General features: G+C 39.7%; 1 protein-coding gene and 1 long non-coding RNA gene across 6 annotated transcripts in view; one reads left to right on the plus strand and one right to left on the minus strand.

Moving 5' to 3' along the window:
* Positions 1–27,654, minus strand: part of LOC127055746 (uncharacterized) — a 93,124-nt gene that overhangs the window by 29,936 nt on the left and 35,534 nt on the right. The window lies entirely within an intron of this gene.
* BACH1 (BTB domain and CNC homolog 1) overlaps positions 1–27,654 on the plus strand; it is a 41,559-nt gene that overhangs the window by 10,203 nt on the left and 3,702 nt on the right. For all 5 annotated transcript variants that reach the window (XM_050957810.1, XM_050957790.1, XM_050957769.1 and 2 more), the window contains 3 exons: positions 11,097–11,394; positions 13,672–15,069; positions 17,513–17,719. In XM_050957810.1, coding sequence (XP_050813767.1) covers positions 11,155–11,394; positions 13,672–15,069; positions 17,513–17,719 — 1,845 coding nt within the window. In that variant the 5' untranslated portion in view covers positions 11,097–11,154. The remainder of the gene's footprint in view (positions 1–11,096; positions 11,395–13,671; positions 15,070–17,512; positions 17,720–27,654) is intronic.

Raw genomic sequence — 27,654 nt, forward strand, 5'->3', positions numbered from 1 at the left:
ATGTTAGCAGTGCAGTGCCAACACTGTTAAAATAGTGTGCATTCTTGTGTATCTTTATAGAGATGTTTACTGAGTTCAGGTTACACATGTAGAGATCCACTGAAGACGTTGGGATTGCACAGATGTCACAGATATAATTTGCTGTTCAGAATCTTTATACTGGTGGTGATGAACAAGAAACAAACAACCAAGCTGGACTTTGAGAACGCAGGATAAGCTTGTAAGGCTGGTGGTTTAAGATGGAAAACTATTTTTACTTGTAAGCTAAATATTTTGATCTGGAAATCCATGAAAGAAAACATGGAGCTTAGATTTACATTTTGTCACTTTTCAGAGTAGAATTGCACTTAAAGGAACCAAAAATATCACTTGTAGTGGAGTATCAAAATATGCTGGGGAGGTGAAATAAAGTATATACATAGAACCATATTTCCCAAAAGAACGTACCACACTAAAATTATGTGAAATTTCTGGGCTAAGGGCCTTGACACTGTTATAGCACTGAAGACAGTGTTTCATTTTATAACTGAGACATGATGGAAATTTCATATTTAGTAGCGAGTTCTCACACGGTGTCTGTTTCTTTTTATTTTTATTTGGGTGGAGGGGAAGGGCCTGTTTATCTCATAGGGAAATTTTTTTACTGACCTAACTAACAGTATTGCAAGGGAATAGCTTGCATACTCTTTCTTCTTATCTGGTGCATTTGGCCACTTAATCTAGTATAAATTATTTTAATTGGCTATGTGTTAGCTTATAAGAGAACCTCATATTACTGTAAAATTATCAGCTGCCTAATTTCTAGTGTTTATTACTCAGGTATTAGTTTTAAAATAAGCTGCTGGCTTTTTATCATTTGAAGGGACATTGTGATTTAGACTTTAAAAGTTCACTTTTGAAATAATGAAATAAACTGTCGGCACTGTCCATTATATTTGGCTACTGTTCATGCTTTGCTTGCTCATTTATGGATTGTTGGGGGGACATGTCTAAGACTGTCACTAAGTAGAAAAACTTAATAGCCCCATCTACTTCTCTTAAGAGACAGATACACCAAAAACATCAAAATTTTAAAAAAACTTTGCTTTGTTTTCCCTAAAGTAGACTAATGCCTGCTGACTCATTAGCTTTTAAAAGTCTACTGTGGAGCTGTTCACGCTCCCCAGATGATCCCTTTTCAAGGAAGGGCAATTCTTAAATATCCTTGGATACTAAAACAAAATACTATCCTAACATCACTTCTGAAAACTGCCATCTTTGGGTCTAGCAAAGGGATTGGCAACCTTTCAGAAGTGGTGTGCCGAGTCTTCATTTATTCACCCTAATTTAAGGTTTCGCATGCCAGTAATACATTTTAACGTTTTTAGAAGGGCTCTCTCTATAAGTCTATATATTTTATATAGCTAAACTAGTGTTGTATTGTAAAATAAACAAGGTTTTCAAAATGTTTAAGAAGCTTCATTTAAAGTTAAATTAAAATGTTGATCTTATGCTGCCGGCCTGCTCATCTCACTGCTGGTCTGGGGTTCTGTTCTGCTAGGCCGGCAGCAGGTGCGGCCGAGACCCTGGCTGGCCAGGGTCTGGCAGCCAGAACCCCAGACTGGCAGCAGGCTGTGCGGGGCTGGCGGTTGGGACCTCAGACTGGCAGTGTGCTGAGCTGCTCCGCCGACTGCCGCTCAGGGGTTCCATCTGCCAGCCGGGATCCTGGCTGCCGGATCCGCTCAGCCCGCTGCCGGTCTGGGGTCCTGGCCCTGCCCACATACAGTGGGTACCTACCTTCTCCCTGGTTCTGGCTCATTCTCTTCTTCTCTGCACTGAGCTGAGTGGGAGTGCACTGAGCACAGGGCTGGGGGTGAAGGGTCTGGCCAGGCGTTAGAAAGAGGGAGGGGGCTCGGGGTTGGAGCAGGAGGTTTGGGTGTGGAGCACTTACCTGGCAGCTCTCATTTGATATGAGGAGTGCAGGTGGGAATGTGGTGGTGGGGAGGGGGGTGCAGGAGCTCCTGTTTGGTGCTCAGGGTGGGGGTGTGGGGGGGTGCAAGAGTCAGGGCAGAGGAGGGGCTGGGTATGTGGAGGGGTACCAGAGTCAGGGCTGGGGTCATGGTAGGAGGGGTGAAACAGTCAAGCAGAGGGCTGGGTGTGTATGAAGGAGGTACAGAGCTCAGGGCAGGGGCCTGGAGGGTGTGCGGGGCTCAGGGCAGAGGGCTGGGTGACTGCCCCCTCTCAGAACCTCCAACCCCTCCCCGCTCCTGGGACACCTGCCCCCAGGACCCCACCCCTATCTAAGCCTCCCTGCTCCTTGTTCCCTGACTGCCCCCAGGGCCCCACCCCTATCTAAGCCTCCCTGCTCCTTGTTCCCTGACTGCCCCCCTAGGACCCTACCCCCTACCTGTCCCCTGACTGCCCCAACCCTTATCCACCCCGCCACCCCCCAGACAGACCCCTGGGACTCCCATGCCTATCCAACCGCTCCCTGCCCCCTGACAGCACCCCCAGAACTCTCGACCCATACAATCCCCCGTGCTCCCTGACTGCCCTGACCCCTATCCACCCCGACAGATCCCAGGACTCCCATGCCTCATCCAACCCCTCCCTGCTCCCTGACTGCCCCCTCCAGAGACCCCCCAGCCACCCTGCCCGGGATCCCAACCCCATCCAACCCACCCTGCTCTCTGTCCCCTGACTGCCCCCTCCCTTATCCAACCCCTCCAGCCCCGTACCCCTTACCATGAACCACCAAGCAGAGCGCGCAGCCCCAGCCCCCAGAGTGCTGCGCGCGCAGCGGCAGGGCTCCAGGGGAGGGGGGACAGCGGGGGCAGGGCCGGCAGCTTGCTGCGCTCAGCCGGGCACTCCGGCCTGGGAGCACGGACCCCACGGCTTGCCGCACGGGGAGAGTGGGGCCATTTGCTCACCCCGTGCACACGCCATGCTTCTGCTCCCTTCCCCCACGGGGGGAGTGGAGGGCAGAGGAGAGCGGGCTGGGCTGGGCAGGATTTTTAATGACACGCTGGAGTCCTAGCAGGCAGCACCATGCCATTAAAAATTGGCTCGCGTGCTGTCTTTGGCACACGTGCCATAGGTTGCGGACCGCTGGTCTAGTATATGTCAGAGAATATGGTGGGTTTGCAGATGCATGTACTGATACAAGGACATGGTAGTACAGCTATATGGTCTCTAATAATGTGTTTGAGCCCCAACATAAGAGAAGAATGGATGATTTATTAGACAAATATTTAAAGCCTGTGCTGGGGAAGCACCCTAATTTCTCAGCTGAAAAACCACAATAAGATAGCAATCATTTTGACCTTTGTCTTTAGTTCTCGAAACTGCTTTATCTGTATATTGTGTTTACTCTTTTTCCTGTTTTGACAGTTATTTTCCATGAGCATTTGTGGTCCTGTGCTTTCTTTTCCTTTTGTTTTCATATATGCCATTGTTTAGACTTGACAAGGAGGAAGCATTTCACTAACTAGAGCAATTTTAAAAGAAAAGAAACTGTCCTTTCTTGAAAACTTTGAAATTCCAGCTACAGTTTCCTGTATTTTATGCATCTAAAACATTTCAAAATCTGGGTTTCATGCTTTAAAATAATTAAAAAAATGGAAATAAGAACTTACTTTATTTTGAGTTCTTTAAAGGAGTAGCTTGTCAGTGACAAATTAAAAAATCAGTTAGATTGAAAGTGCTCATTTAAAATTTTGATTTGAAGGCACCTGAATTGTTTAAACAAACTAACATGAACTGAAGGGACCAAACTTAAACAGTGTGATAGAAGCAGTGCTGGCAGCTCACTGCTGACTTTAAACATGTAAGTGGGGAGAGGTTTGAAATCATCTTATGCATTTTGGTCATAGGGTGGAGACTATCCTTATTTGCATATGCATAACAGTCTTTTTGGTCCTCTCTAGTATGAAGGAGGGAATATTTTAACTGGACTAGATGGATCTTGGAATGAATTCATATTGAGAGAAACCTTGGTTGAGATTTCTGGTGTATATATTGTCTCAATCTTGGTTACATTTAAAGCAGGCAGAGTGAATGCATTAGGATTTCATTTGGGAGGGTGGAAAAAGCAATTTAAAAAACTGCTTTATAATTGTATGCCGTTTGTACCTACTTCACCATCCTCTCTAGACACAACTAGTTTTGTGTGAGCCTTCACCCTAGCAATCAAATCTTAACTGTTTTCAGTTTTGCGTTTCACTTTTTTTTAGCTTGCCGTCATATTCTTAGTTCCTTGCTGTGCCTTTGAGACCTTTGGGTACTATATACAAGCTCACCTACCATTTGTCTCTGCGCTGTAATATGTAGGATCAATGGGATGAGTTAAGAACATAGAAGCATGGAATTTTAATTTACTTGCTTTATTTGCGTTTCACACTTAATGCTGTATACATTTTGTATGGCATGACTCCTCAGGTAGGATGGAATTTAATGATTAATTTAAATTACATTACATTAATTAAATTATATATTTCTAAGCCCCTTGATCTTCAGTTTAAACCAGTTTTTACTGAAAAATTCCTGGATTTTACAAAAAGTATTCAGTTTTTTCCAATTTTTACCCTTACGTTTGTATCATTCAAATATAAAAAATAACTGGTTTTATTAGGAAAATACAATATATTACATGAGATAATATGTATTATGATAATACTTTAATCTGTGTGTGTATGCAAAGCTGCCTGTTGAAGTAAGGCTATATATTAGTCTAGACGATACACACAGTAAACAAACAGGTACGCACACAAGCACCAAAGTGCGTGCGCATCTGAACGTACTGATGAATCTCACACCAACCATGTACTCATTTCAAGCTGGTAGCAGATGCTGTTTAAAGATTTGACACACACAAATGGAAAGAAAACAAAAATCTGTATCAGAATGTTTCAGAACACAAAGTATTTGAAAGTTTTAAAGAAACAAAAACAGGAGATGAGGATGAAGTTGAGGGTATGCACTGCAAATGGCATGGCCCAATTATTAAATGTAAATATTTATAGGCTAATAGTTCTAAATCTATAACAGTAAGCTGTTTGTTCAAATAAAATTTTATTTGGGGATTAGAGATGTATTGTATTGTTTTTCTTAAACTCAGTTTTGAGTTCTGTTTTAGTTCTGCAGCAAACCACACTGATGAACGGAATTCAAAGCATTAATCTGCTGAATACTTCCTCCCCTGTATTTCCATCCACCAAAATAAACCTCAGTATTTACCCAGAAAAATTAATAGGGTATTTTCACCTGTTTTTTTTGTTGTGGTAATAAACATTGGTAAATTACTAGGGGGGGGGAAATGGAAAGAAGGGGCTCTATGTATTTCATAATTCCTATGTAAACTGTTGCATAGAATTAGTAGTTAACTTGTTTTGATTATCTGAAATAATGTGTGTGTTGTTTTTAAAATCTAAAATGATGTTAGTTTGAGGTCTTTCTCACATTTAAAAAAGAAAAGACTGCTCAGGCTTTACAGCCATGGCATGAGCTATATTCATGGAAAATCTGACGTGAAAAACTTCTTACCTTTTAATTTTTTGTTTTTTTGCAGTTCTTGCTATTTTTCACAATTGATGTATAGTAGAACCTCAGGAACACTTCCGGAATTTAAGTTTGTTCATAACTCTGAACAAAACATTGTTTCTTTCAAAAGTCTGCAAATGAACACTGGCTTAATACAACTTTGAAACTTTACTATGCAGAAGAAAAATGCATAACAAACACAGAAACAATTTTCTTACCTTAGCAAATCTTTTTTAAACTTTCCCTTTGTTTTGTTAGTAGTTGATGTTTAACACAGTGCTGTACTGTATTTGCTTTTTATTTTATTTTATTTTGGTCTCTGCTGTTGCCTGATTGCACACTTCCGGTTCCAAATGAGGTGTGTGGTTGACGAGTGAGTTCGTAACTCTGGTGTTCATAACTCTGAAGTTCTACTGTATTATTAAAAATCCTCACTTTCTTTGTCAAGGCAGGATTGGTATCACAAAGTTAGCCTTCACAATGTAAAATAATAGACTACATGATTGTAAAATCAGCCCTGCAGAAGATTGTTTCCAGCCAAACAACATTAGCATCAATAGTATGAATCTAATCCCTCAACCTACCCCATTTATCTCACTGAGTAATGTCACTATCTAAATGAGGGCCCTGTAGTAGATGTTCAACTGAGGTGATATACCCTTCCAGCTGTGGGAAAAATTTCCAGCCAACTATTCTGTGCTGTGCTCAACTTTACTTCCTTTTCTTCAGTAGCTGTTTGCTTCTACAAGACCTCGGTAAGTTCATGGAGGATAGGTCCATCAGTGGCTATTAGCCAGGATGGGAGAGATGATGTCCCTAGCCTCTGCTTGCCAGGATCTAGGAATGGGCGACAGGGAATGGATCACTTGATTCTCTGTTCTTTCATTCTCTCTGAAGCACCTGGTATTGGCTACTGTCAGAAGACTGGATACTAGGATAGATGATACTTTTGGTCTGACCCTGTATGGCTGTTCTTATGTTCTCAAGATCCAGTTTTATGGAGGCTTGTTATAAAGGACGTGTGGCTTTCCCTTTAATGTTAAGTGTAGTCTGGGGAACTTTCTGGTTCTAGTTACTGGTATCGTTGATACCTCACTGCTGTTGCTGACTAGTTAAAAATAGCAAGCATAATTTCAGTATTTTTCATTAATAGGTTGTCTGGATTAGTTTTTTGGGGGGTATGGGAAGGGAGAACCTCCCACTATAACACTGACGTACCGAGTGCTAACAGACTGGGTTGTGGTGTTTTTGCCAGTATTAGTACTATTACCCCCTTCCTAACCTAACCCAACCCAAAACCTCCCCTCCCCCCCCAAAAAAAACCAAAAACAACACACTCTAGTGTTGACAAAACCATTCAGACTTCTTATAGCATCCCCTAGTGGGAAAATATTACTCTGGCTGACATTAGACTTTGAAGGTAGATTAAAGTATTTTAACTTTAAGAGTGTATCTGCACTAAGAGAATTCTCTAGCAGCAGTGCAACCAACACTAAGCTGCAGAGTAGACTGAATGCAGGGATTTCTACCACAGTTAAATGACAGTGACCTTGTGTACATTATAATACTCAGATGTGTTTGAACACAATTGTCAAGATTAGCTTTAACTGACACTCTTGGCCATAATGCAGATGTCTGGACAAGTTGTGTTCAGCCTTGTCAGCTAAATGTGACGTACTCTGGTCCCAGCATCGTTTAATTGCAGTTAGCTGAAACTTGCTGAATACAGATTGTCATGGTCTACAAAAAAGATTGGGCAGCCTGGTATCAGCCAATTTGTCTTCACAACTTTCTTCCACCATGACCGTCTGTGTTCCATCAGTAGTCTGTCTCTGAAGAAGGTGGGGATGTACAAACATAGCATAGAGATAGGACTGGAGCATAATGGTGAACTTGATCAGTGCTAGATGCTGGAAGAGAGCAGATAACAAGGGGAAGAGAGGCTAGGATGTCTACTGTCTGTTTTCCTTGGGTACTCTCCTCTTGTCAACACACATTCTCTCCTGAGAGTTTAGGAATATCTGTAGTAAAATTGAATGTATCAGCTCTTCTGTGAGTCTTAAAGTTGTGTTTTAAATCTTGTATTCGTGCACTCCTTTAAATATTGATTTACTGGTAATCTGAAGCTTTCCCACCAACCCAGAATCTCTCTCTCTCAGCCCAGTGGGGATATTAACATTATCAGTCATGTCAGTCTAAACAAATTTTGGCATCAAGGCCATATTTTGAAAACTATTGTTCTTTTACTCTTATAGTTCCCTCCTGTTTCTTCCCATCAGGGATGGAGGGGTGACACTTCTACGAAATAATGTCTGGTGACATCAATATAACAATGGATAATGGAAGAATGTGTTATAGACGAACTTGAAAAGGCTTGGTGTTTTTTGGGTTTGATGAAACTGCATGTTCAAACATATGAACGTGTGCATATTGGGAGATGTGTGCAATTTTTATTGTACAGAGCCTTTGGTCATCCAACACTGAGGCAGGCAAATTAGAGGAAGAGAGAATGATCACACAATGTGGGGAAATGAGACAGCAGTGATAAATGGGTGTAGAAGAAAAGAACACATGCAAACAAAGTGAGGTGGGAAGAGGAGGGGGAAAATCAATAAAGTGGGAAGGAAAGGACAGAAGGAGAGAGATCAACTGTGGAGTGGAAAGAAAAGTTAGTTACCTTGATTAGTTTGGTAGATGGATTAGTTGTAGAGGGGAATTAGGTCCATCTTTTCTAGACAGAGGAATAGTCATTACAGTGCATGCTTGACATTTCATTTTTGAAACAGCTATCTCAATCTCTAGGTATCTTACAAACATTGCCAATGCAATGATAAAATTACAAGTAAGTGAACTGTCCGTATACCAACCCCCAAGAATATAAAAACATGCAATACCTCTCACCATTGCTACTATTGCTGGGTATCCCTCAAACCACCAATAAATCAAATATTAAGCAATGTGTATTTCTGGTATTACTCCATAGCAGCATATGAAATTAAGGATGAATTTTGCCTGTTAACGTAAAAAGAATGCTGTTTTTACATTAGGCATTTTTGAACAATTAAATAAGAATTAGGGCTGTCGATTAATTGCAGTTAATTTTTTAGAGTTAATCACATAATTTAACTGCGATTTAAAAAATTAATCATGATTAATCACACTGTTAAACAATAGAAATCCAAAAATATTTAATGCTTTTAAATTGGTATTTTTTCTGTACTTTCAAATATATTGATTTCTATTCCAACACAGAATACAAAGTATATAGTGCTCACTTTATATTTTTTTATTACAAATATTTGCACTGTAAAAATGATAAAAGAAATACTGTTTTTCAGTTCACCTCGTACAAGTACTGTAGTGCAATCTCTTTATCATGAAAGTGTAACTTACAAATGTAGATTTTTTTTTGTTACATAACTGCACTCAAAACAAAACAATGTAAAACTGTAGCGCGTACAAGTCCACTCTGTCCTACTTCTTGTTCAGCCAATTGCTAAAACAAACAATGTCACCTGAAAGTGAGAACAGCTGGAATTGCAGGTATTTACATGTCAGATATGCTAAACATTCATATTCCCCTTCATGTTTCAGCCACCGTTCCAGAGGACATGCTTCCTTGTTGATGATGCTTGTTTAAAAAAAAAATGTTTGAACTCCTTGGAGGAGAATTGTCTCCTGTTCTATCTTATCCACATTTTGCCATGTATTTCATATTATAGTAGTCTTGGATGATCACCCCAGTGAATGTTTGTTTTAAGAACACTTTCACGCAGATTTGTAAAAATGCAAACAAGGTACCAATGTGAGATTTCTAAGGATCGATACGGCACTCGACCCAAGGTTTAAGAATCTGAAGTGCTTTCCAAAATCTGAGGGGGATGAGATGTGCTTTCAAATCTCTTAAAAGAGCAACGTTCCAATGTGGAAACTACAGAACCCGAACCACCAAAAAAGAAAATCAACCTTCTGCTGGTGGCATCTGACTCAGATGATGAAAATGAATATGCATCAGTCCGATCTGCTGTGGATCATTATCGAGCAGAACCTGTCATCAGCATGGACACGTCTTCTGGAATGGTGGTTGAAGCATGAAGGGACCTACGAATATTTAGTGCATCTGACATGTAAATACCTTGTGATGCTTTTGCATGGCACTGTTGTAGCTGGCCTGTTCTCACTTTCAGGTGACATTGTAAACAAGAGGTGGGAAGCATTATCTTTTGCAAATTATAACCAGACTTGTTTGTCTGAGCAATTGGCTGAAGTAGGACTGAGTGGTCCTGTAGGTTCTAAAGTTTTTCATTGTTTTGTTTTTGAATGCAGTTATTTTTTGTACATAATTTGTAAGTTCAACTTTCATTATAAAGAGATTGCACTACAGTGCTTATATTAGGTTGTAATAAAAAAAAATAAAAAATGAGTACTGTACACTTTGTATTCTGTGTTCTTATTGAAATCAATATATTTGAAAATGTAGAAAACATCCAAGAATGTTTAAATAAATGGTATTCTATTAAGTGTGATTAATAGCGATTAATTTTTTTCATTGCTTGACAGCTCTAATAAAAATGTTGCTATTTTCCAAGCCCACGTGGAAAAAAGTTGAAAAATATCATGTGAAGTGACATTATTTATGTAATCATAATGTATGTATACAAAAATTTTTAAGTGAATCTGCTTTGTGACTTCCGGGTGATCATCTCTGGGCATCAAATAGTAGCTCTGTTTCTATGGCTGTTCAGCTTGTTTTTTCAGGTGCCTCTTTTGAGACTGCCAGTGAGGATGCTTGTTTCTAGTGTCTTTACGATGCAGGCACTTGCTCCCTGAAAATGCAAGCATGTTCCTTTTAAGGCCACCAAGCAGCCATGCAAACCAACTAACTTGTTGCAAAATGTTCCGTATCTTATTTCCATCTTTTTTATTGTGGGATCACTACATCTGTTAGTCTATAAGGTGCCCACAGGACTCTTTGTAGCTTTTTGAGTTATTGAGTCATTATTGCAGTATTTAAGTAGCATATTGTAGGATTTCTTTGAATTTGTTTGTGTATACCACATTAAACAAACAAAAGCAGCTTATGCAGTATCTTGATGAACTTTGATCTAGATAGAGCCTCTATAGCTTGTTCCTCTTTCAGTTTCTGTAGTGCTGCAGTCAGGAAAAGGTCTTTAAATACAGATACTTATTTCATGTCATAGAGTTTTGTGGTAAATTTGTCACTTTTAATCAACATGGATCTTCAAAAACAAATGTGATAGTTTTTCAAATGCTGTTTTCAAATGTATTTTTCCTCCATGAGTGGTAGGAGCAGGATTTATTTGGAGGAAAATAATATAATTAAAGTTAAGCTTACTAAAGAGTGTATTTTGAAACTTACTTAAAAAGGAGTATCTAAACTATCTTATTTGTTGGCATTTTGTTTAGCGTAGGATCTAGATACTTAAACAGTAATCTTATTTTTTTAAGGGTGAAATATGTATAACTTAAATTGTCCCTTCTTAGGAATTCAGCATTAAGAACACTATGACTCATATCATATACTTATGTACTATATAAATTTTCATGTTTCTTTTCAGGTTTGAAGAATAGAAGAATGTTTTCCACTGAGAATAGCCCTAATACTTCTGATACACAATGCCTTTAAGCGAGAAGAATAGTGTGGTTTTTGCATACGAGTCTTCAGTACACAGTACCAATGTTCTACTCAGTCTCAATGATCAGAGAAAGCAAGATCTTCTTTGTGATGTTACTATTCTAGTGGAAGATCAGCGATTTCGGGCTCATCGATCTGTGCTTGCAGCTTGCAGCAGCTATTTTCTTTCAAGAATTGTGGGACAGTTGAATGCTGACCTTCTCATCACTTTACCAGAAGAGGTGAGTGGCACTAATTGCCATACTTCTGTACATCCCCATATTTATGTTTCTACGCCATTACATTAAATTATGCTCTACAATAGGCTGGTGTTAACTTTAAGTAACTAATAATCTTAAATTAAGTGGTTTAGGAACTGGGAAACTCATTGGTGAACAAATCACTGCTTCAGAATTGTCATTTATCAAGCATTCAGTGTAAGGATGTGGGGGACACTCAAATGAGAATGTACACGAGCTATTTAACATCAAGTTATCTCTTTAAAAAGCTGTAAATGAAATAAATATTGCTTGCTTACAGGATCGTAGCTTCTGTTTTGAAAAATATTTTGTGCTGCACAGATGTTAAATTCTCATATTCCCCAAGCTGGTGTGGGCTTCAAATGCTGCTGAAGGTACACTACTACTCGATATAATGCCACCTGATCTAACAGGAATTTGGCTATAACGCGGTAAAGCAGTGCTCCGGGGTGGGTGGGGCTGCGCACTCCGGTGGATCAAAGCAAGTTCAGTATAACACAGTTTCACCTATAAGGTAAGATTTTTTGGCTCCCAAGGACAGCGTTATATCGAGGTAGAGGTGTATTGTAGATCACCGTGCTTCCTGTGTGCGAAGGGAATACTTTGAATTATTGTATTATTGGAATACATTGTATTATTCACCATTTCAGTTCATATACACAGTCTGCCTTAACACTCAACAAATCAGGTCACTAGTTAGACTTAATTACTTGCCATTACTGCATATATGTTTGAGATTTGAAGATGGGAAGGTTGACATCCTCTTTTCCCTAGTGGTTTTACAAGTGTTTGAAGCTAAGTTAGTGTGTTGATTTATAAACAGTGCCACATGAGTAAGTGAAAGCACGCAAACTTTTCCCAAATGCAAACTGTCGTGTACGCTGCTGTCTTCAGAGCATGCTCCAAAATAGTTTGAAACTTCACAAGATGTTTCAGGATTCCTCTAAAATCTGTATCACCATGTGTTTGGAATACTCTGCAGCATACCGTTATGATTGGTATAAAATAGTGATCCCAATCACATTGAATATAATAGAACCTGATTTTATTTGCTGTTGGGGTCTGCCACCTTTAAGTTGAGTAGTACTTTACTCTGCAAGTAGTCCCTTATGCCATGAACAGATTCACTGAAATCAAAAGGGAGTACTAAACATGAAGGGTTGGCTGAAGGAGGCAGAATCTGTCCCTAAACCTTTAGGGAAGTAAGAGTATGAGATTGGCATTAAAACTGAAGAGAAAAAACTGATTGGACTCTTTTGGGTGGTATTCAGTGGGTATTGTATTGCTCTGAGAGAGGATTCAGATCCCTAGCAGAAATAGGGTGTGTAGTAATAGGGTGTGGAGCTTTCAGAACTGGACCTGATTCCAGTGAGTCATTAAACTGAGAGTAATTTGTCAGTTTGGTATCTGTTCAGACAGAAATCAAATTTCCTTTTAATGGGAGGATCCGGGGATGGAGGGTATACCCTATGCTAAAGAAGTTAAATAACGAGTCAGGACCAAATTCATATTATTACTGATATCAGAGTCAGTAACACATTAGACTATGAATGAATAATGGTGGCTGCATTTAAAAAGGAGTGTGCTAGATGCCATGAATGTAGTGACTTTGCCTGTAAATTATCCTGCAGTGCCTGTGTTTTGAAAGGAAACCTGAAAATCTAATCCTGCTTTTGCATCTGTTTACTGCTCTACAGTGAACAGTGATACTTTTAATCTTTGAGTAATAGTAATATATTGGAATTTTATCAATTTATTTAACACTGTGAAGTGGAACTCTGCTATAAAAGGTTCACAATAAAATTCTGTCATGTCAAAAGATGGATTTTTTGAGGGACCTTGGCTAGATATAACTCTTGGTTAATTTCTTTTTAAGGAAAACTACCTTCTCTCCTTTCCTCATTTCTGCTCACCATTTCCCCACAGGGCTGGATCTGTTTGTTCATTGATTCCTGTTTGACCTGACTGAGCAGGGAATGTTCCTGTGATGGGGGACCCATTATCTGTCTTAAGCCCAGGCAGACCAGACATCAAAACTTTGTCAGCAAACAGTTGTAGGACTAGGATAAGCAGCTCCCATGTCAGTGGGTGGGGAAGATTTGAGTCCGTTTCATACTGACTTCTTGTATAAGAGTGACAGGACTGTGGTTTGTGTCAAGTCTCAGCCTAACGAGAAATGAGCCATACTAACGTTTGTTTGTTTGTTTGTTTTTTCTTTTCTTTTTCTTTTCTTTTCTTTTTTTTTTTTAAACCAAACAGGTGACACTTAAAGGATTTGCTCCTTTGCTTCAGTTTGCATATACTGCCAAACTTATTTTAAATAAAGACAATGTGTCCGAAGTTTGCAAGTGTGCAAAGTTTTTGGGAGTATATGATATTGAGGAATCTTGCTTTCAGTTTCTCAAATTCAAGTTTTTGGACTGTAAAGCAGACCAGCAGGAATGCCCTAGAAAGAAATGTTGTACCTCACGCTGTGAGAAAGCAAATGTTAACATTTCCCTTGTGGATGATGGGAACCTGGAAATAGATGACGAAGTGGAGGAATTGTTGGAAGCTGAATACACTGCAACTCCTAATTCAAAGCTCAACGAAGGTGAAGAAAATGCAAAAGTATGTCCTCATCTCCAAGATAATACCAGTCAAACATGCGATCCTGCATATTTAGAAAAAGATAATGTTTCTGGCTTGTTTTCCCTATGCCCAAAATATAGGAAGTTCCAGAAAGCTTTTGGGAGTGACAAAGTCCATACTGGAACCAATCTCTGCAGTATTAAAGATAATCAGGTAACATCAGCTACATCCGTTCATCAGAGTGAATCATTTAATGATGCCATACATAAAGCTCAGGAGTGCACAGCTGTGCAGCTGGTCTCGCAATGTGAAGAGACTCAGGTAGAAATGGAAGAGGGGGAGAAAGGTGGGGAGAAAGAAGAGGAATTGATGAGAGAGTCTGTGTCTCAGAGTATCTCATGTCCTATAGAGAATACAGATGCTGTTTCTCTTCCCCAAAACTCTTCTGTTGCACCTCATGAACTTTATTCTGCGCCTTTTCTAGGCCCATATGAGCAATACAGCAACTTGAATTTCAGTGGTATGCAAAACACAGTTGTAGCTGAAAAAACTGTGACAGGTACTGTTGTTAGGAATGATAAACCAATCAGTGAAAATCAAGATGATTTGCTTTTGAAGTCTGATTTGTGCGCTAGAGAAGACATAAGCATTACATCAACTAGTGACCGAAGCAGCGTGGAGAGAGAGGTAGCCGAACACCTAGCCAAAGGTTTCTGGAGTGACATTTACAATACAGAGACTGCTTGTCAAATGCGTTTGTCATCTGCAACAGCAAAAGAATGCTCAGAACCAATATATTCAGGAAAAAAATCAGAGTGCCCATGGTTAGGTATCAGTCTCAATGAGAGCCCTGAACCTTGTTCTCAAAGAACTTTTACAACTCTGAACTCTGTCAACTGCCCATTTATAAGTAACCTTGGTACTGAAATATGCTCAAACAGCCCAGAGATAAATAGTGGAGATTATATCCAGGAACCGCAACAAGAACAATGTTCATATACTTGTGTGATAAGTTTGGGAGAAGACTCTGAAACTGACACTGAGGGAGACAGTGAGTCCTGTTCAGCAAGAGAACAGGAATGTGAGGTGAGGATGATCTGGCTATATTTTTGTTTCCATACATCTGTCTGCTCCTTTCTGAAATCTAATTCTAGACCCAATTAGTTCCAGACAGTTTTCTTGCTTGGTTTCAAAACTCTAGGGGGAAAGTACCATTTTATTTCTCCATCTAAAATTGTCGGAAGATCTGTTGTAATACAGTTAGCAATTTTTAAATAATTATGTTGTTGAAGGAGGTTTATTGAAATTCATAATGTCTATGAAGTGTGTGGAAAGTGCAAGATGAGAGGAGACATGTTGGTATTAGAGCTAATTGCATAATTTTCTAAGGAAAATTTTCTATCAAATATGCAGTTTAGTTAAAATTGAATATTTTGTGTGAATTTTTTTTGACAAAATTTTCAATGGGGAAAAAATTGAAATTACTTTTCCAGCTGTTTGATATTGAATTGTTTTGACTTAAATGAAATACATTTTAAAATATACTATAAATGTCAAAATGATTAAGTATTGCCAAAACAAAATGTTTGATATTAAAAACTTTTTTGAATTTTCATTCCACTGGAAACTTAGAAATCTTGGATTTTTCTTGCAATCTGGTGGCAAATATTTTTTTGGAAGGGGGTAGGAGTGGGGAAATTGTGGTTTTTGTCCAGCTGTACTCTGTGTAATTCCAAACTACTTTTATACTGCACTTGCTTCTGCAGCTTTGATTCTATATTTGTCTGTTTCTTCAACTGCAGAAATTGCTTAGTGCTTGTTTTTGTGATAAAGTGAAGCACTCTTGTTTTTCCTGTTCTTTCTTTTCTTTTTTTCCCATCCTTCTCAATGCATTGGTTTTTTTGTTCATATGGTAGAACTTTTACCTTCAATTGAATATTGTAAGTAATCAATTTCCACAGACTATGTAGAAAAATGGAAATTCTAAAGTGCCGTGATGTAGAACTCTTCATTACTCTAAAGAAGTGTTTTACCTTTCAGGCTTTAAGAACAGATTCAGCCCCCAAAATAAGCAGTGCAAAACTTGCACTGAACGTAAGTGGGAAACTGCTAGCTAACTCCAGTGTTGAAGTTGGCCCATTCCTTAAATTCATGGAATGGTAAATAGCATTATTGTCTGGAGCAGCATTCCATCCAATTCTTTAGTGTTAGTGATGTCTCTGGTGGAAGCAGTAGAAACCTGTTGAAAGACTCCCTCCCTGTATTCAGTTCTTTAGGTGAAAGTAAGCTGATAATATTTTTGACATTTTTATTTTTTATTAAGTCTACATATATTCTCTTAATAGCTTACTTTAAAATATAAATATTGCATTTGAAAAATAAAGATGGCTTTCAACATGAACCAAACATTCGTGACAGGCCTTATAATGTTTGTATGTGTGCATATTTGTGGCAGCTGCTGTCCCCAAAGCTCAAGCATGCATAGTGGGGAGGAGGCTCAATTCTATATATAATAATGGAAAGTGTTAAGCAACCTAAATACAGGAGTTACCCTTACAATAGAAACAATTTAATACACATTTATAGATATGTATTTGTGTAAAATATATATGCAATATTATATATTGCTAATGGTTTAGGGGAAAATTCAGACTGTGCTGGGAGATGCCTCTAGAAGGTCTTACACACTAACTCAAGATCTCTCAACCTGTGGTTTGGGACCCAAAATTGGGTTGCCAAAATGTTTCAAAGGGTTGCTTGGTGGCTCCTATGGCTTCTGTCCCACAAGGATGGATGGGCACTCAGATTTGGCCTAGCTATGATGACTGAATCTGAGTAGGCCAAATTTGAGTGAGTGGCACTGCAACTCAGTGAGCCAGGTCACAACTCCAGTTTGGTCCAGTCATGTGGGTGTGGCCAAACTTGTGTGGCGCTGCAACCCTGGAGGTTTGCATCACCGGGAGCCAAGCCTAGCTAGCCCCACAGCGTAGGAGCTACCACTGTGGGATCAGTGCTGGGCAGAACCCAACAGAAATCACCCCAGGGCCTTCACCCCAGACTATTTATTGGGTTGTGACATACCATAAACATTTACAAATGAGTACTGAGCCCAGAAAGGTTGAGAACCATTGCACTGACTAATACCTGGTGTGTTGTGATCCACTGCACAGGAGTAGATTTTTTTTTTTTTTTTATTTTTTTTTTATTTTTTATTTTTTTTTTTTTGGAATATTCCTTTTTGGAAAATGTGAAATTAAATGAGCAAAGTCCTTGGATTAGATCTACTGGACTCTATCAAAATATCTGCCTGAAATCCTGGGATTTTATCAATGTGACTATGCAAATGTGATGACAGATTGCTTTTGCCTCTCTGGTTAATATTGGTGTTCTAGTTCTGCTCATGTTCTTTCAATTAAGTTGCTTTTTATAAATGTTTTATTAATTTCAAGAAACCCCTCCAGTTTAGCTGATTTTTAATTTTGCTTGTATCAGTTTCCTCCTTGGTTCAAAACTATATTTTATATTTTAGGTAAAACTGCCATTTAATTCACAAAGGATCATTTCACTTTCTAGAAATGACTTTCAGTCATTTCTGAAAATGCACAAATTGACTCCTGAACAGCTGGATTGTATCCATGATATCCGAAGGCGAAGTAAAAATAGAATTGCTGCACAGCGCTGTCGTAAGAGAAAACTTGACTGCATACAGAATCTTGAATCTGAAATTGAAAAACTGGTATGTATAGAAAATTTCTTAACAAAATCAGACTCATCCCTCAAATTAGGTTTTGGGTTTTTTGGGTCAGACAGCTTGGTCAAATGTGGCGTAAGTGTGTTTTTAGCTGCCTAAAGTTAGGCACTCAACATTGAAAGTTTTGTTCGCATACAGCACTTTCCTACAGTAATTTAATGTTGCTGTACTGATACTCTGTAAAATAAAATAGTAGGCACCATATAGATCAAAATGGGGTATATTGTCTTTAAAGTTACAGTCTAAATAGACACTATATAGCTGGGTAGCACCAAAACTGAAAGTGGTGGTATTTAGCATACGCCTTGTTTGTACTGTAATTTTTGTTTGGATTTGTGATCCATATTTTCTGTAATCTATTTTAATGTTTGTTTGGGAGGAGTAGAAATTGTTTATAGGCTTCCTTGAGGAAGCATGTTTGTTAAACGATTTAAAAAAACAAATTACAGGTGACTTTACTTTTTTTGGTCCCATGACAATAAGACAAGGACATATGTGTTCCTATGTAGTTAGTTATGTCCCAAAACAGTAATTCACAGTCTGTGTAATGAAGTTGCTGAGAATTTTTGTATGGAATAATTCGTAAGTTGTGATACTCTTTACTGTAGCTAGTTTCTTGTTCCTTTCCCTTTCCCTTCAGTTCTGACTTCAAATTGTAAAAGTAATAAATATTTTTCAGTTTCACTTGCCATATCTTGAAAAAGATTGACTAAATGGAAAAGGCCATTGTAACTTTTTAATGTTCATATACATTTTTAAATTAAACCATAATGTAGAATAATTTGCAACAAGCTGGCAGTGTTTGCCTGAGAAATCCCCACCTTTTTAGCAGGTTGACCTTGGGCAGGTGACCTGTTTCCCAAGTAAATATAAGGGAGATAGGAGAGGATCCAGAGTGTGGACTTTGAAATGTTTGAGGGAGGAATGCTAGTAGCAGCTAAACCTGGAAAGAATTTGATCGTTGTAACCTAAATGAGCTGTTAATCAAGCCAAATCTCAGAAGGATGCTGAACTTGGCCTACACATTCTGCATTTGTAGGATTAATTTAGGAAAGGCAGCCACTCACAAAATACTTGATATGTCTGGCAAAGCAGGCATTGAATATTTGCCATAATTTCACTGCAAATCAGTATAGAGCTAATAGCGTACAGAGCTAGAGTGTTTGCATGTTGTAAATGGACTTAATCTTACTTATTCAAGGACAAATCTATTACACAATGTTTTTGTAAAATAGCACTGTATTTACTGCTGGCCCTGCACCCTCTCAGTTCCTTCTCACCACCTGTGGTGGTTAGTCAGAGCACCTTTCCTTTCATTAGAAGGGCTAGCAGTTTAATTTCTACTGACTTAGAGCCTTAAGGCTTTATAAATATTTTGTTTATAGTAGTTATTGCTAAGTAGCTACGTGTAGTTAGGAGTTGGTCTCAGCGGGGACTTCACCCCAGGTGGGACATGCCCAAGTCTCCTGGGATAAGCCCTACGTGGACTGTAACAGACCTGTGCCTGTAAATGACCCCCATAGCAGCTGCCTCAAGTGCTTGGAGGAACACATGAAGAACAAGTACCATATTTGTAAAACCTTCCGGCCCAGGACTCAGTAGGAGCAGGAGATTTGTTTGTGGTCATTTGCTGTCTTTTCTACAGGACCCCTGCCTCATTCAGTACAGTTCAGTGAATGAGACTGTTGTTTGTAGGATCCCTCTTTCGTTTGTGGCAGAAGTTGGTGGGTGTGTGGTAAATGAGGTCTGAGGCTTCGGGAAGAGAAAGGGCAGTCTCGTGATTCAGGCAGTTGAATGCCACCCTGGGGAACTGATTTCTATCCCTGCCTGTTCCACAGAGTTTGTATGTGATGCTAGGCAAGTCACTTCAACCATATTTCCACAGATGATCACTAATTTAGTGTACCTTGTTTTCTGGATGCCCAATTTGAGACCCTAGAGTCTGATTTTACATAAGTGCTGAGTACTCACAGCTGCACCTGAAGTCAACAGGACCTGTGCTTTGGACACTAAAAATGCTGTATAATGCTAAGTACTTGGTGGGGACAAGGAGAATTGGGTCCTATGCACCTCAAATTGGGCACCCAAAATCAATGGTTATATCCAATAATTAGTATTCACTGTAGATTGAAAAATACCTTAACTGGAAATATTTTCTGGAGATCTAGGGTTTACTAAGCAACAGTCCACATCAGTTTACCAATACAATATGCAACGAAGTGCCTTGGCATACGCAAGATGCGTGTATATGTATTGACTTCAGAAAGGAAGCAACAGCTACTGCCAGCTTTGCCTCTGCTGACTACTGGAAGTGGGGTAGCAAAGCACTGATACTGATTAGCTGAGGTGGGAAAGACTGGCAGAAACTGCTTCCCTGCAAAGTGCCACTAAAGAGATCATCGGTTTTCTCAGGGAGATAGTAGTGAAGGTTGCTGTTTGAAGCTCTGTTGCAAAAGGAAAGCTTGGAGGAAAGGAGAGAATATGGAAGTAAAACTTAAAAATATGTTAAAATTGTTTATGAATGAAGGAGTCAATGTAGCACAGTGAGCTTGTGGATAAAGAGGGTTTTTGTAGTCTGTGTGTGGGTGGTTTTTGATTTTTTTTTTTTTTGAGAGATTCATTTGTTTGAAGCTGCATCAATTGATTATATTGCACCACTAAGTCTTACGCTTGTTTAATCTACATAGCCCCCTGCCTGTAGCCTAGTCCATCTCTGCAATCTGGAGAATTCCAGGTTAATCACAACTTTATTTTACTGCTATCTGCTTCATTTAACGTTGCTCTTTCCTGCCTCTACAGTCTTTCTTGTTATCCTCCTCTGTGACCTCCCCTCATCCTAATTGTCTCGTCAGTCATTCCTTGCCACCTCCATGTCAGTTTCTTGAGCCTCTCCTACCCTAATGTCCTCCACTTCCACCATCCATCTTAAAAGCCTGTAAAACAGTCACGATTTAGTACAAAATGAACAAAAAATCCACAAGCATTTTAAAATTATCTAAGCCCTCCATAGCATATGAATGTGCATGTAAATTGAATAACTGCATTTTTCTTCAAGTGCTTGCAAATGTCCATTGCACTTTGTGTGTGAATACAAGTGCACTGAAGCTGGAGATATTTTTCCTACACTGGAACTTATTGGGGTTGTGCATGTGCCCATGACAATCTGCTAGGCAACGGTATCAAGGGGCACAGATCCCTCAACACCCATGCTCCTTCTAGTTCCTTCTCGCTGCCTATGGTCAGCATTCAGACCATGTGTGAGCTAGTCATGGTCTTACCCACTTTCTCTTTAGAGAGAGTTTTTCTGAATGTTGTAGTAGTAGTAGTAGTAGTAGTAGTACATAGGTAGTTTTAGCATAATTCTAATTAATGGTACATTTTAAAAAAAATTGTTGTTTCCTTCGAGCTTTAAGCTTGGTACTGGGGCATGCTTAAGTCCCCAGGGTTTCACTGCTATTCTTGCTGTAACAAATCTATGCCAATCAGCAGTCCCCACTCTCACAGTTTAAAATGTTTTGGGAGACAGACACGTGATGCATAAGTGCCCTATCTGTAGGTGGTTTAAGACCAGAATTAAGAGTTGAGAGAAGTTCAGCTTTGACATTTCTTGCCGGAAGCAGCTTTGCATGCACACACACACATAGAATCCTGCTGCTCCGTACATGGAGGTCCAGACTCTACTGATCCCAGAGCGCACCACTACGCTTGGTGGCATCTCCTCGTTGCCGTTGCCATTGTCCATCTCCAGTACTGCACATGCAGCAGAAGTAGAGTACTTTGATCTCTTTTAGCCAGAAAAAGCCCTCTTAATCTTCAAGGGCTAGATGATCAACAGAATCACACAAGAAGACAGCCAGCTCCAGCTATGTGCTCCCTTATATTCCATTTGTATTTTAGCAATGTAGAGCCACTGACTCCAGCATATAATGTGTTACTGTTGAGACTCCATCCATTTCCAGACCTTTTGTGACATCAACTTCACCTACAATGCATCTTATGCCCTTGATACTGATGACACCTGAAGCATACATGGCAACCAGGACCACTTTTGCCTGTCTGTGCCAGACTCACCATTGATGCAAGATGAATCAGATACCAATTATTCCTGCTACACAAGCTCTGGTACTGGGATCTCCTCAACATTTACTCATTCAATACCACTAGAGACCAGGCACTTGTTGATACCATAGTGACCAGATGCTCTTAATAGAGCAGATGTACAAAATCTTCAGCAGGACTGCTGTCCAGTGTTGCATCACATTGGCCTTCAGATTATGCTTACTCTTAGGGTGGATTCTTACCTTTGGGGATCCCATCACAGAAGGTCATATGCTTCTCCTCATTTATCCTTGGTCTTAGCACTCTCATTTATGTAATAGCAGGTCCTAGGAGGGGATACTTCGGGGCTTGGCCCAAATACCATATCATGTACAGCATTGGCCCTTCTGGAACCTTTTGGGGTTCCTCCAAACTCTATGCTGTTACCATCAAGGCACTGTTCTCTACCCAGTAGTGATCCAAATACCCAGCAAGCAGGTGATCTTATTCCTCCAATGCCTGTTCCTCTAGGAGCTGGATTTTATAATGTGCTATGGGAATTAATGTATGATTTGATTGCATCCTGTCAGCCCCCCTTTTTGAATAGCAGAAAGGAATGACAGACCAGAACAATCCTTATGACTGATTATGGTCACCTTTTTGTTTTAGGATAAATTATAATATCTACTATGGTTTCCTGTACGTATTACAAATTAGGCAGTCTAGTTTAAATATACGTTTGTTTGTTTTAAGGTTTAGTAAGTAAGAGACAGGATTCTCTATTGTCTATGTTAAGTAGATTAGAGAAACATTGAAGGCCTGGGTCTCAATGTAAATTGTCTTGGTTATTGATTATGCTCATATAAAGCACACAGGATCTTTATGGAGGAAGGTAAATACATAGCATTTATTGAAAATACAACAGTTAGCATATGCTTTTCAGTCACACACTCATACCCACACATACACATAGTCCTGCCAATCATAATTACCAGTCTGTTGTAGCTCGACTCAGTCTAATGGCCAGTTAGATTGAGCACGAGTGTGGAGCTGGGCTCTTGTCGGTCACGATCAGATGCTCCTGGAGTGTGGCTGTGGGACTTTGGGTTCATCTTGCCAAGCACTCTGTTCTTATAGGTGTTTTTTTCTCTGTTGAAGTCTATGGATTTTGCCGTGTCCGTTTGTGACCAGTTACTACTTAATTGGTGTAAACATTCCAATACACCTCCGAGAGGGTCATCCTGTTCTTTGTTCCAATTTAATCAATTGTCCTTAGAGGTGCCAGCCTTCACCTCAGGGTCCTTAATCTGCCCTTCATTATGACTGCGTATTGATGATTCCTTGATGTCCTTTAAGTTTCTTCACTCCTTCTTTCTTGACCATCTGGCTATAACAATGGCCCTCACACCTTTTCTTTTCCTGATGCATATATTCCTCATTCATAAAAACAGATTGAGAATACAAACAGTAGTATTTTATATCGAGCAAAAAGGCATTGCAAATTAAACCTTGATAAATTTTACAATCAATAACCAAGACAATTTACATTGAGACTTGGGCCTTCAATGTTTTTCTAATGTGCTTAACATAGACACAATAGAGAATCCTGTCTCTTACTTAACCTTAAAACAAAGAAATGTATATTTAACTAGAGTGCCTAATTTGTAATACCTATTGGAAACCATAGTAGACATTATAACTTGTCCTAAAACAAAAGGGTGACCATAATCAGTCATAAGGATTGTTCTGGTCTGTCATTCCTTTCTGCTATTCAAAAAGGGGGGCTGACAGGATGAAATCAAATCATACGTTATAAAATCCAGCTCCTACACTCCTTTTGGTATAGCACTTCAGCAGATAGAACAGGTGGACTTTACAGTGCCCCCATTCAACACTTCCTCATTGTTCCCCGATGATGCCACTGTCTCTGAATCATCTTTTCCAATTCCTGACATTCATAAGATGTACTAGGAACTTACAAAAAGCGTAGCCTCCTCTGTTGGGAATACAGGGTCTGCTCCAGTGACTTTACCTGTTAATGAGGCTGTGTTGGAACCTACCAAAATCCTTTTGGCAATCCCTCCCCTCCTCCCCCTTGTCTGACACTCATTGCCAAAAGGACTGAAGAGGTTCCAAGTTCGTTCCCAGAGATATGAGTGCTTTTATTTGCACCCAAATGTAGAATTTTTGGTCACGATAGCCATGAATAAAAAGGTGAGACAAGGGTGACCTAAATCTACTCCCAAAGACAAAGATTCAAAGAAACTGAATTAGTTTGGGGGAGAGGTTTTCATTGTCGAGATTGCAATTTAGAATCAAACTGACATCCTCAAACTGTGTTATGGAATCCCACTTAGACCTAAAGTTGTTAAATGCTAAAGAGGCGTACAGAGCTCGTTAGTGAGGGGATAGCAAAAAAACCTGTCATTACAGGCTGTAACAGACAACGTGAATTCAGCAGTTCTAATAATGGCAATGGCAATCACTGAGCGCCGTGTTTCTTGTTTGCAGTCATCTGGCATTCCTCCCCAAAGTCCAGCAAACAACTGAGGATTTGCCCTTTGAAGACTCAGATTTATTTTCAGAGAAAACAGATGAAACTCTGCATTCTCTTAAAGATTCTAAGGCAATCCTAAAGGCTTTGGGCATTTATACTCCATGCTGTAAGAGAGAGCAGTTCTAGTCTCAAGTCCAGCAGAGATGTACCAATTGTATCCAGCAAGACATCTGGACCAATCTAGGTGATGTCATAGGACTCAAAGGAGGAGATCTCTGCTACATGCAAACAATCTGTATTATGTAGCACTAAACAGTCTATTTTGACTCCTTAGACAAGGACAATGTACCACTCTGATGTTCCCCTCCTTTTGGCTTCAAGTTGTTGCACATTCTAAGTAATTGACTGGACCCCTATTACAACAGATAGATGGTTACTAAGCACTTTAGAACTGTACCCACCACATCCCCAGTCTCTCTTCAGGGGCCATTCTCACTCTAATTCAAGAAGTTCAGTCTCCGTTTATAGTTACGGGCCATAAGAGAACTACCTCCTCAACACTGGGGGAAGGGATTCTATCATGTTTTCTCATTCCAAAATTGAAGGGAGGCCTCACGCCTATAACAGATTTGCAAAATCTCAACAGATACATTTAAACAAAAAGTTTGTATGTTTACCCTAGCATCTATTGTCCCATCCCTAGGCCCCAGTGATTAGTTTGCTGCTCTCTAGTTAAAGGATGTCTACTTCCATGTGACCATTCACCAGAGCCACAAGAGGCTTTTATGGTTCATTGTAGCAGATGTTGATTATCACTTTATGGACCTTCCTTTCAGCCTGTTGTCAGCACCTCAGGTCTTCACAAAGTGCATGACAGTGGTTGAGGCACATTTCAGAAAAGTGGGTGTCTAAGTGTACCCATTATCTGCACAAATGGCTGGTCAACCCAGCCAGCAAATGGAGATAGATTGGATTTTTTTTTATGACTTTCTTTTGTTCTGTGATCCTGTTGATAAATAAGGACAAGTCCATTCTTCTCACTGTGCAGAGAATCAAATTCATAAAAGTGGTTCTAAATACACTCTGGCTGTGATAGAATTTACCAGATGGTCCTTCAAACCTGACATGATGTAAAATGCATTTTTCAGACTTGGAGAAGGCCAGCAATAGACCCCTTTTGTCATCGAACAGAACAGGCAGTGTCACCTTCTCTGGTCACAACCTTTATCAGATGCCTTCCTACTGTCCTGGAGGGGACAACGTCTGTATACTTCTTCCTCCATCCCCATGGTACCAAAGTATTGTGCAAACTCTGACAGGATCATGCTATTCTAATTTTGGTAGCACCTCCTTGGTTCTTGGTCCCATTGAATCTCTCAGATTCATATCGCGTATCTATCCCCCAGGTCTTAGCCATTAGTTTCATAGAACTATGGCCAGACACTATATCCAAACCCTCTCAGTCTACCCCATGGCTACTTGGATGCTCAGTGGTTAATTCCCCAGGAAGTTGTTTGTTCCTTTGGTGTTCAGAACATTCTCTTAAATACAGTGGGACACCTTCCACCAGGTATACTTACCTGAGGAAATGAAAAAGGTTTTCTGTGTAGTCCCAACAGAGAGCCTGTAAAGGAGAAGTGCCTCCCTTACAGTTTATTCTGGTTCACCTGCTTTACCTAATGAAAAAGGTCTCTTGTCAGTTGTCTGAGAGTTCACTTGGTACCTGTCTCTGTATTCCATCCTCCTGTAGAGAAGGAAGATCTGGTGCTTTCCAACCCCCTATGGCTCTGAAAAAATTGGACAGACTTTTCCCTCCTATTTAGAGGCTCCACGCCATCTTGGGATCTAAATTTGGGTGTGTCAGTGTTAGTAGGCCCACCTTTTGAGCTTATAGCTGTGTTCCTTTTTTCATTTCTCAGTGAAGGTAGCATTGCTGGAGGCTGTTACTTCGGCCAGGAGAGTAACAGAACTTCAAGCTTTGGTTGCTGGCCATCCTTAAATGATGTTCTATACAGAAAAAGTTAATTTGTATCCACACCCTAAGTATCCACACCCTAAATTTCTCACTTAAATGATGTTGGATTTTCATTGAATTCAGCCTACATACACTTACCAACTTTTTTCCCAAAACCTCAGTCATAAAAATGAAAAACTCCTATACTTTGGATATCCATAGGGCGTTATCTAGTTCTGTCCAGATAAAAGGCTATTTTAGTCTATCTTTGCAATTATTCATCCTTGGCTGACAGAATAAAGGGGCAACTGGTCTCTGCAGATGAACTCCTTCTAAAGCTCCTTCAGTATTCATCTGTGCTATGATATTGCTAAGGGCTTGTCTATATGAATGTTTAGTTTGTGGTAAGCTGCGGTGTGAATCTACTTTGCGCTAGCCTGCTGTGGACTAATTGTCCTTGTGGACCCTGCTGATTGGCATTAACAGTTCATCAATGCACTTTGATCAGTCCTCTTTCAAAGAGGTTTGCTGCATAACCATGCAGAATGCGCACATGCTGCCCCAAAATGTACCACTATGGGAGAAAGATCTCCTGCTTTGTCACTCTAGTGTGCACATGTGAAGTGGAATGGACATGTGCAACACACCTCAAAGAACACTAGTTACTCAACAGGTTTGTAACCATTTTATCTTCTACAACAACCGTTGTCTTCCTTTCAGTCTCCCAGTTTTTGTAAATTCATTCTTGAATTATGTATGTAATTAGCTTGTAAGCTCTTCAAAGCAGGGACATTCTTCTTTGTGTCTGTCTGACAACCTAGCACGCTTCTTGATGGTCAGCGAATAAATACAATAACCCAAATGTTTAACCGGTATCCTCACATAATGTACTATTTCAGCAGTGTATTTTCTGTACTTAGGTATAGCAACAGAAATAGTACCAGTCTCGTCATGTCCATTATTACTTCACCCTCTGTTTAAGTTCTCCATAGTTGTTACAACATTCCAGACAGTATTTTGAAACTATCTAGACTGACAGGTTTTCAGGATATTTTGGTTAGGATTACAAAGTGCTCTGCTTTATCCACCTATGCTCACTACATATTTTTCCAGTTCCATTTGCACAACAGTCACAAAGGCTATAGAAGTCACCAGCCCTGAAAAGGGAAATGGCAAGGAAGAAGATATACATTCCCCAGTTCAGAAACATTTACTTACACAAAGTGGAAGGAGAGGTATAATACCACAGGGGTACACAGAACTGTGTGAAATCTGGATTTAATCTTAACTCTTGGAATACTGGCCTCAATGAGAGTATAGTGTCTGGTATTAAATGTTTATTAATGTAACTACTTAGACCTTATTTGATCCTGTAGTAATTGCCTAAAACATGGTATCTTAATTACAGGACCATATTGATGACTAATTTTG

Source organism: Gopherus flavomarginatus, chromosome 1, assembly GCF_025201925.1.
Source record: "Gopherus flavomarginatus isolate rGopFla2 chromosome 1, rGopFla2.mat.asm, whole genome shotgun sequence".
In the NCBI taxonomy this organism is placed as follows: Eukaryota; Metazoa; Chordata; order Testudines; family Testudinidae; genus Gopherus; species Gopherus flavomarginatus.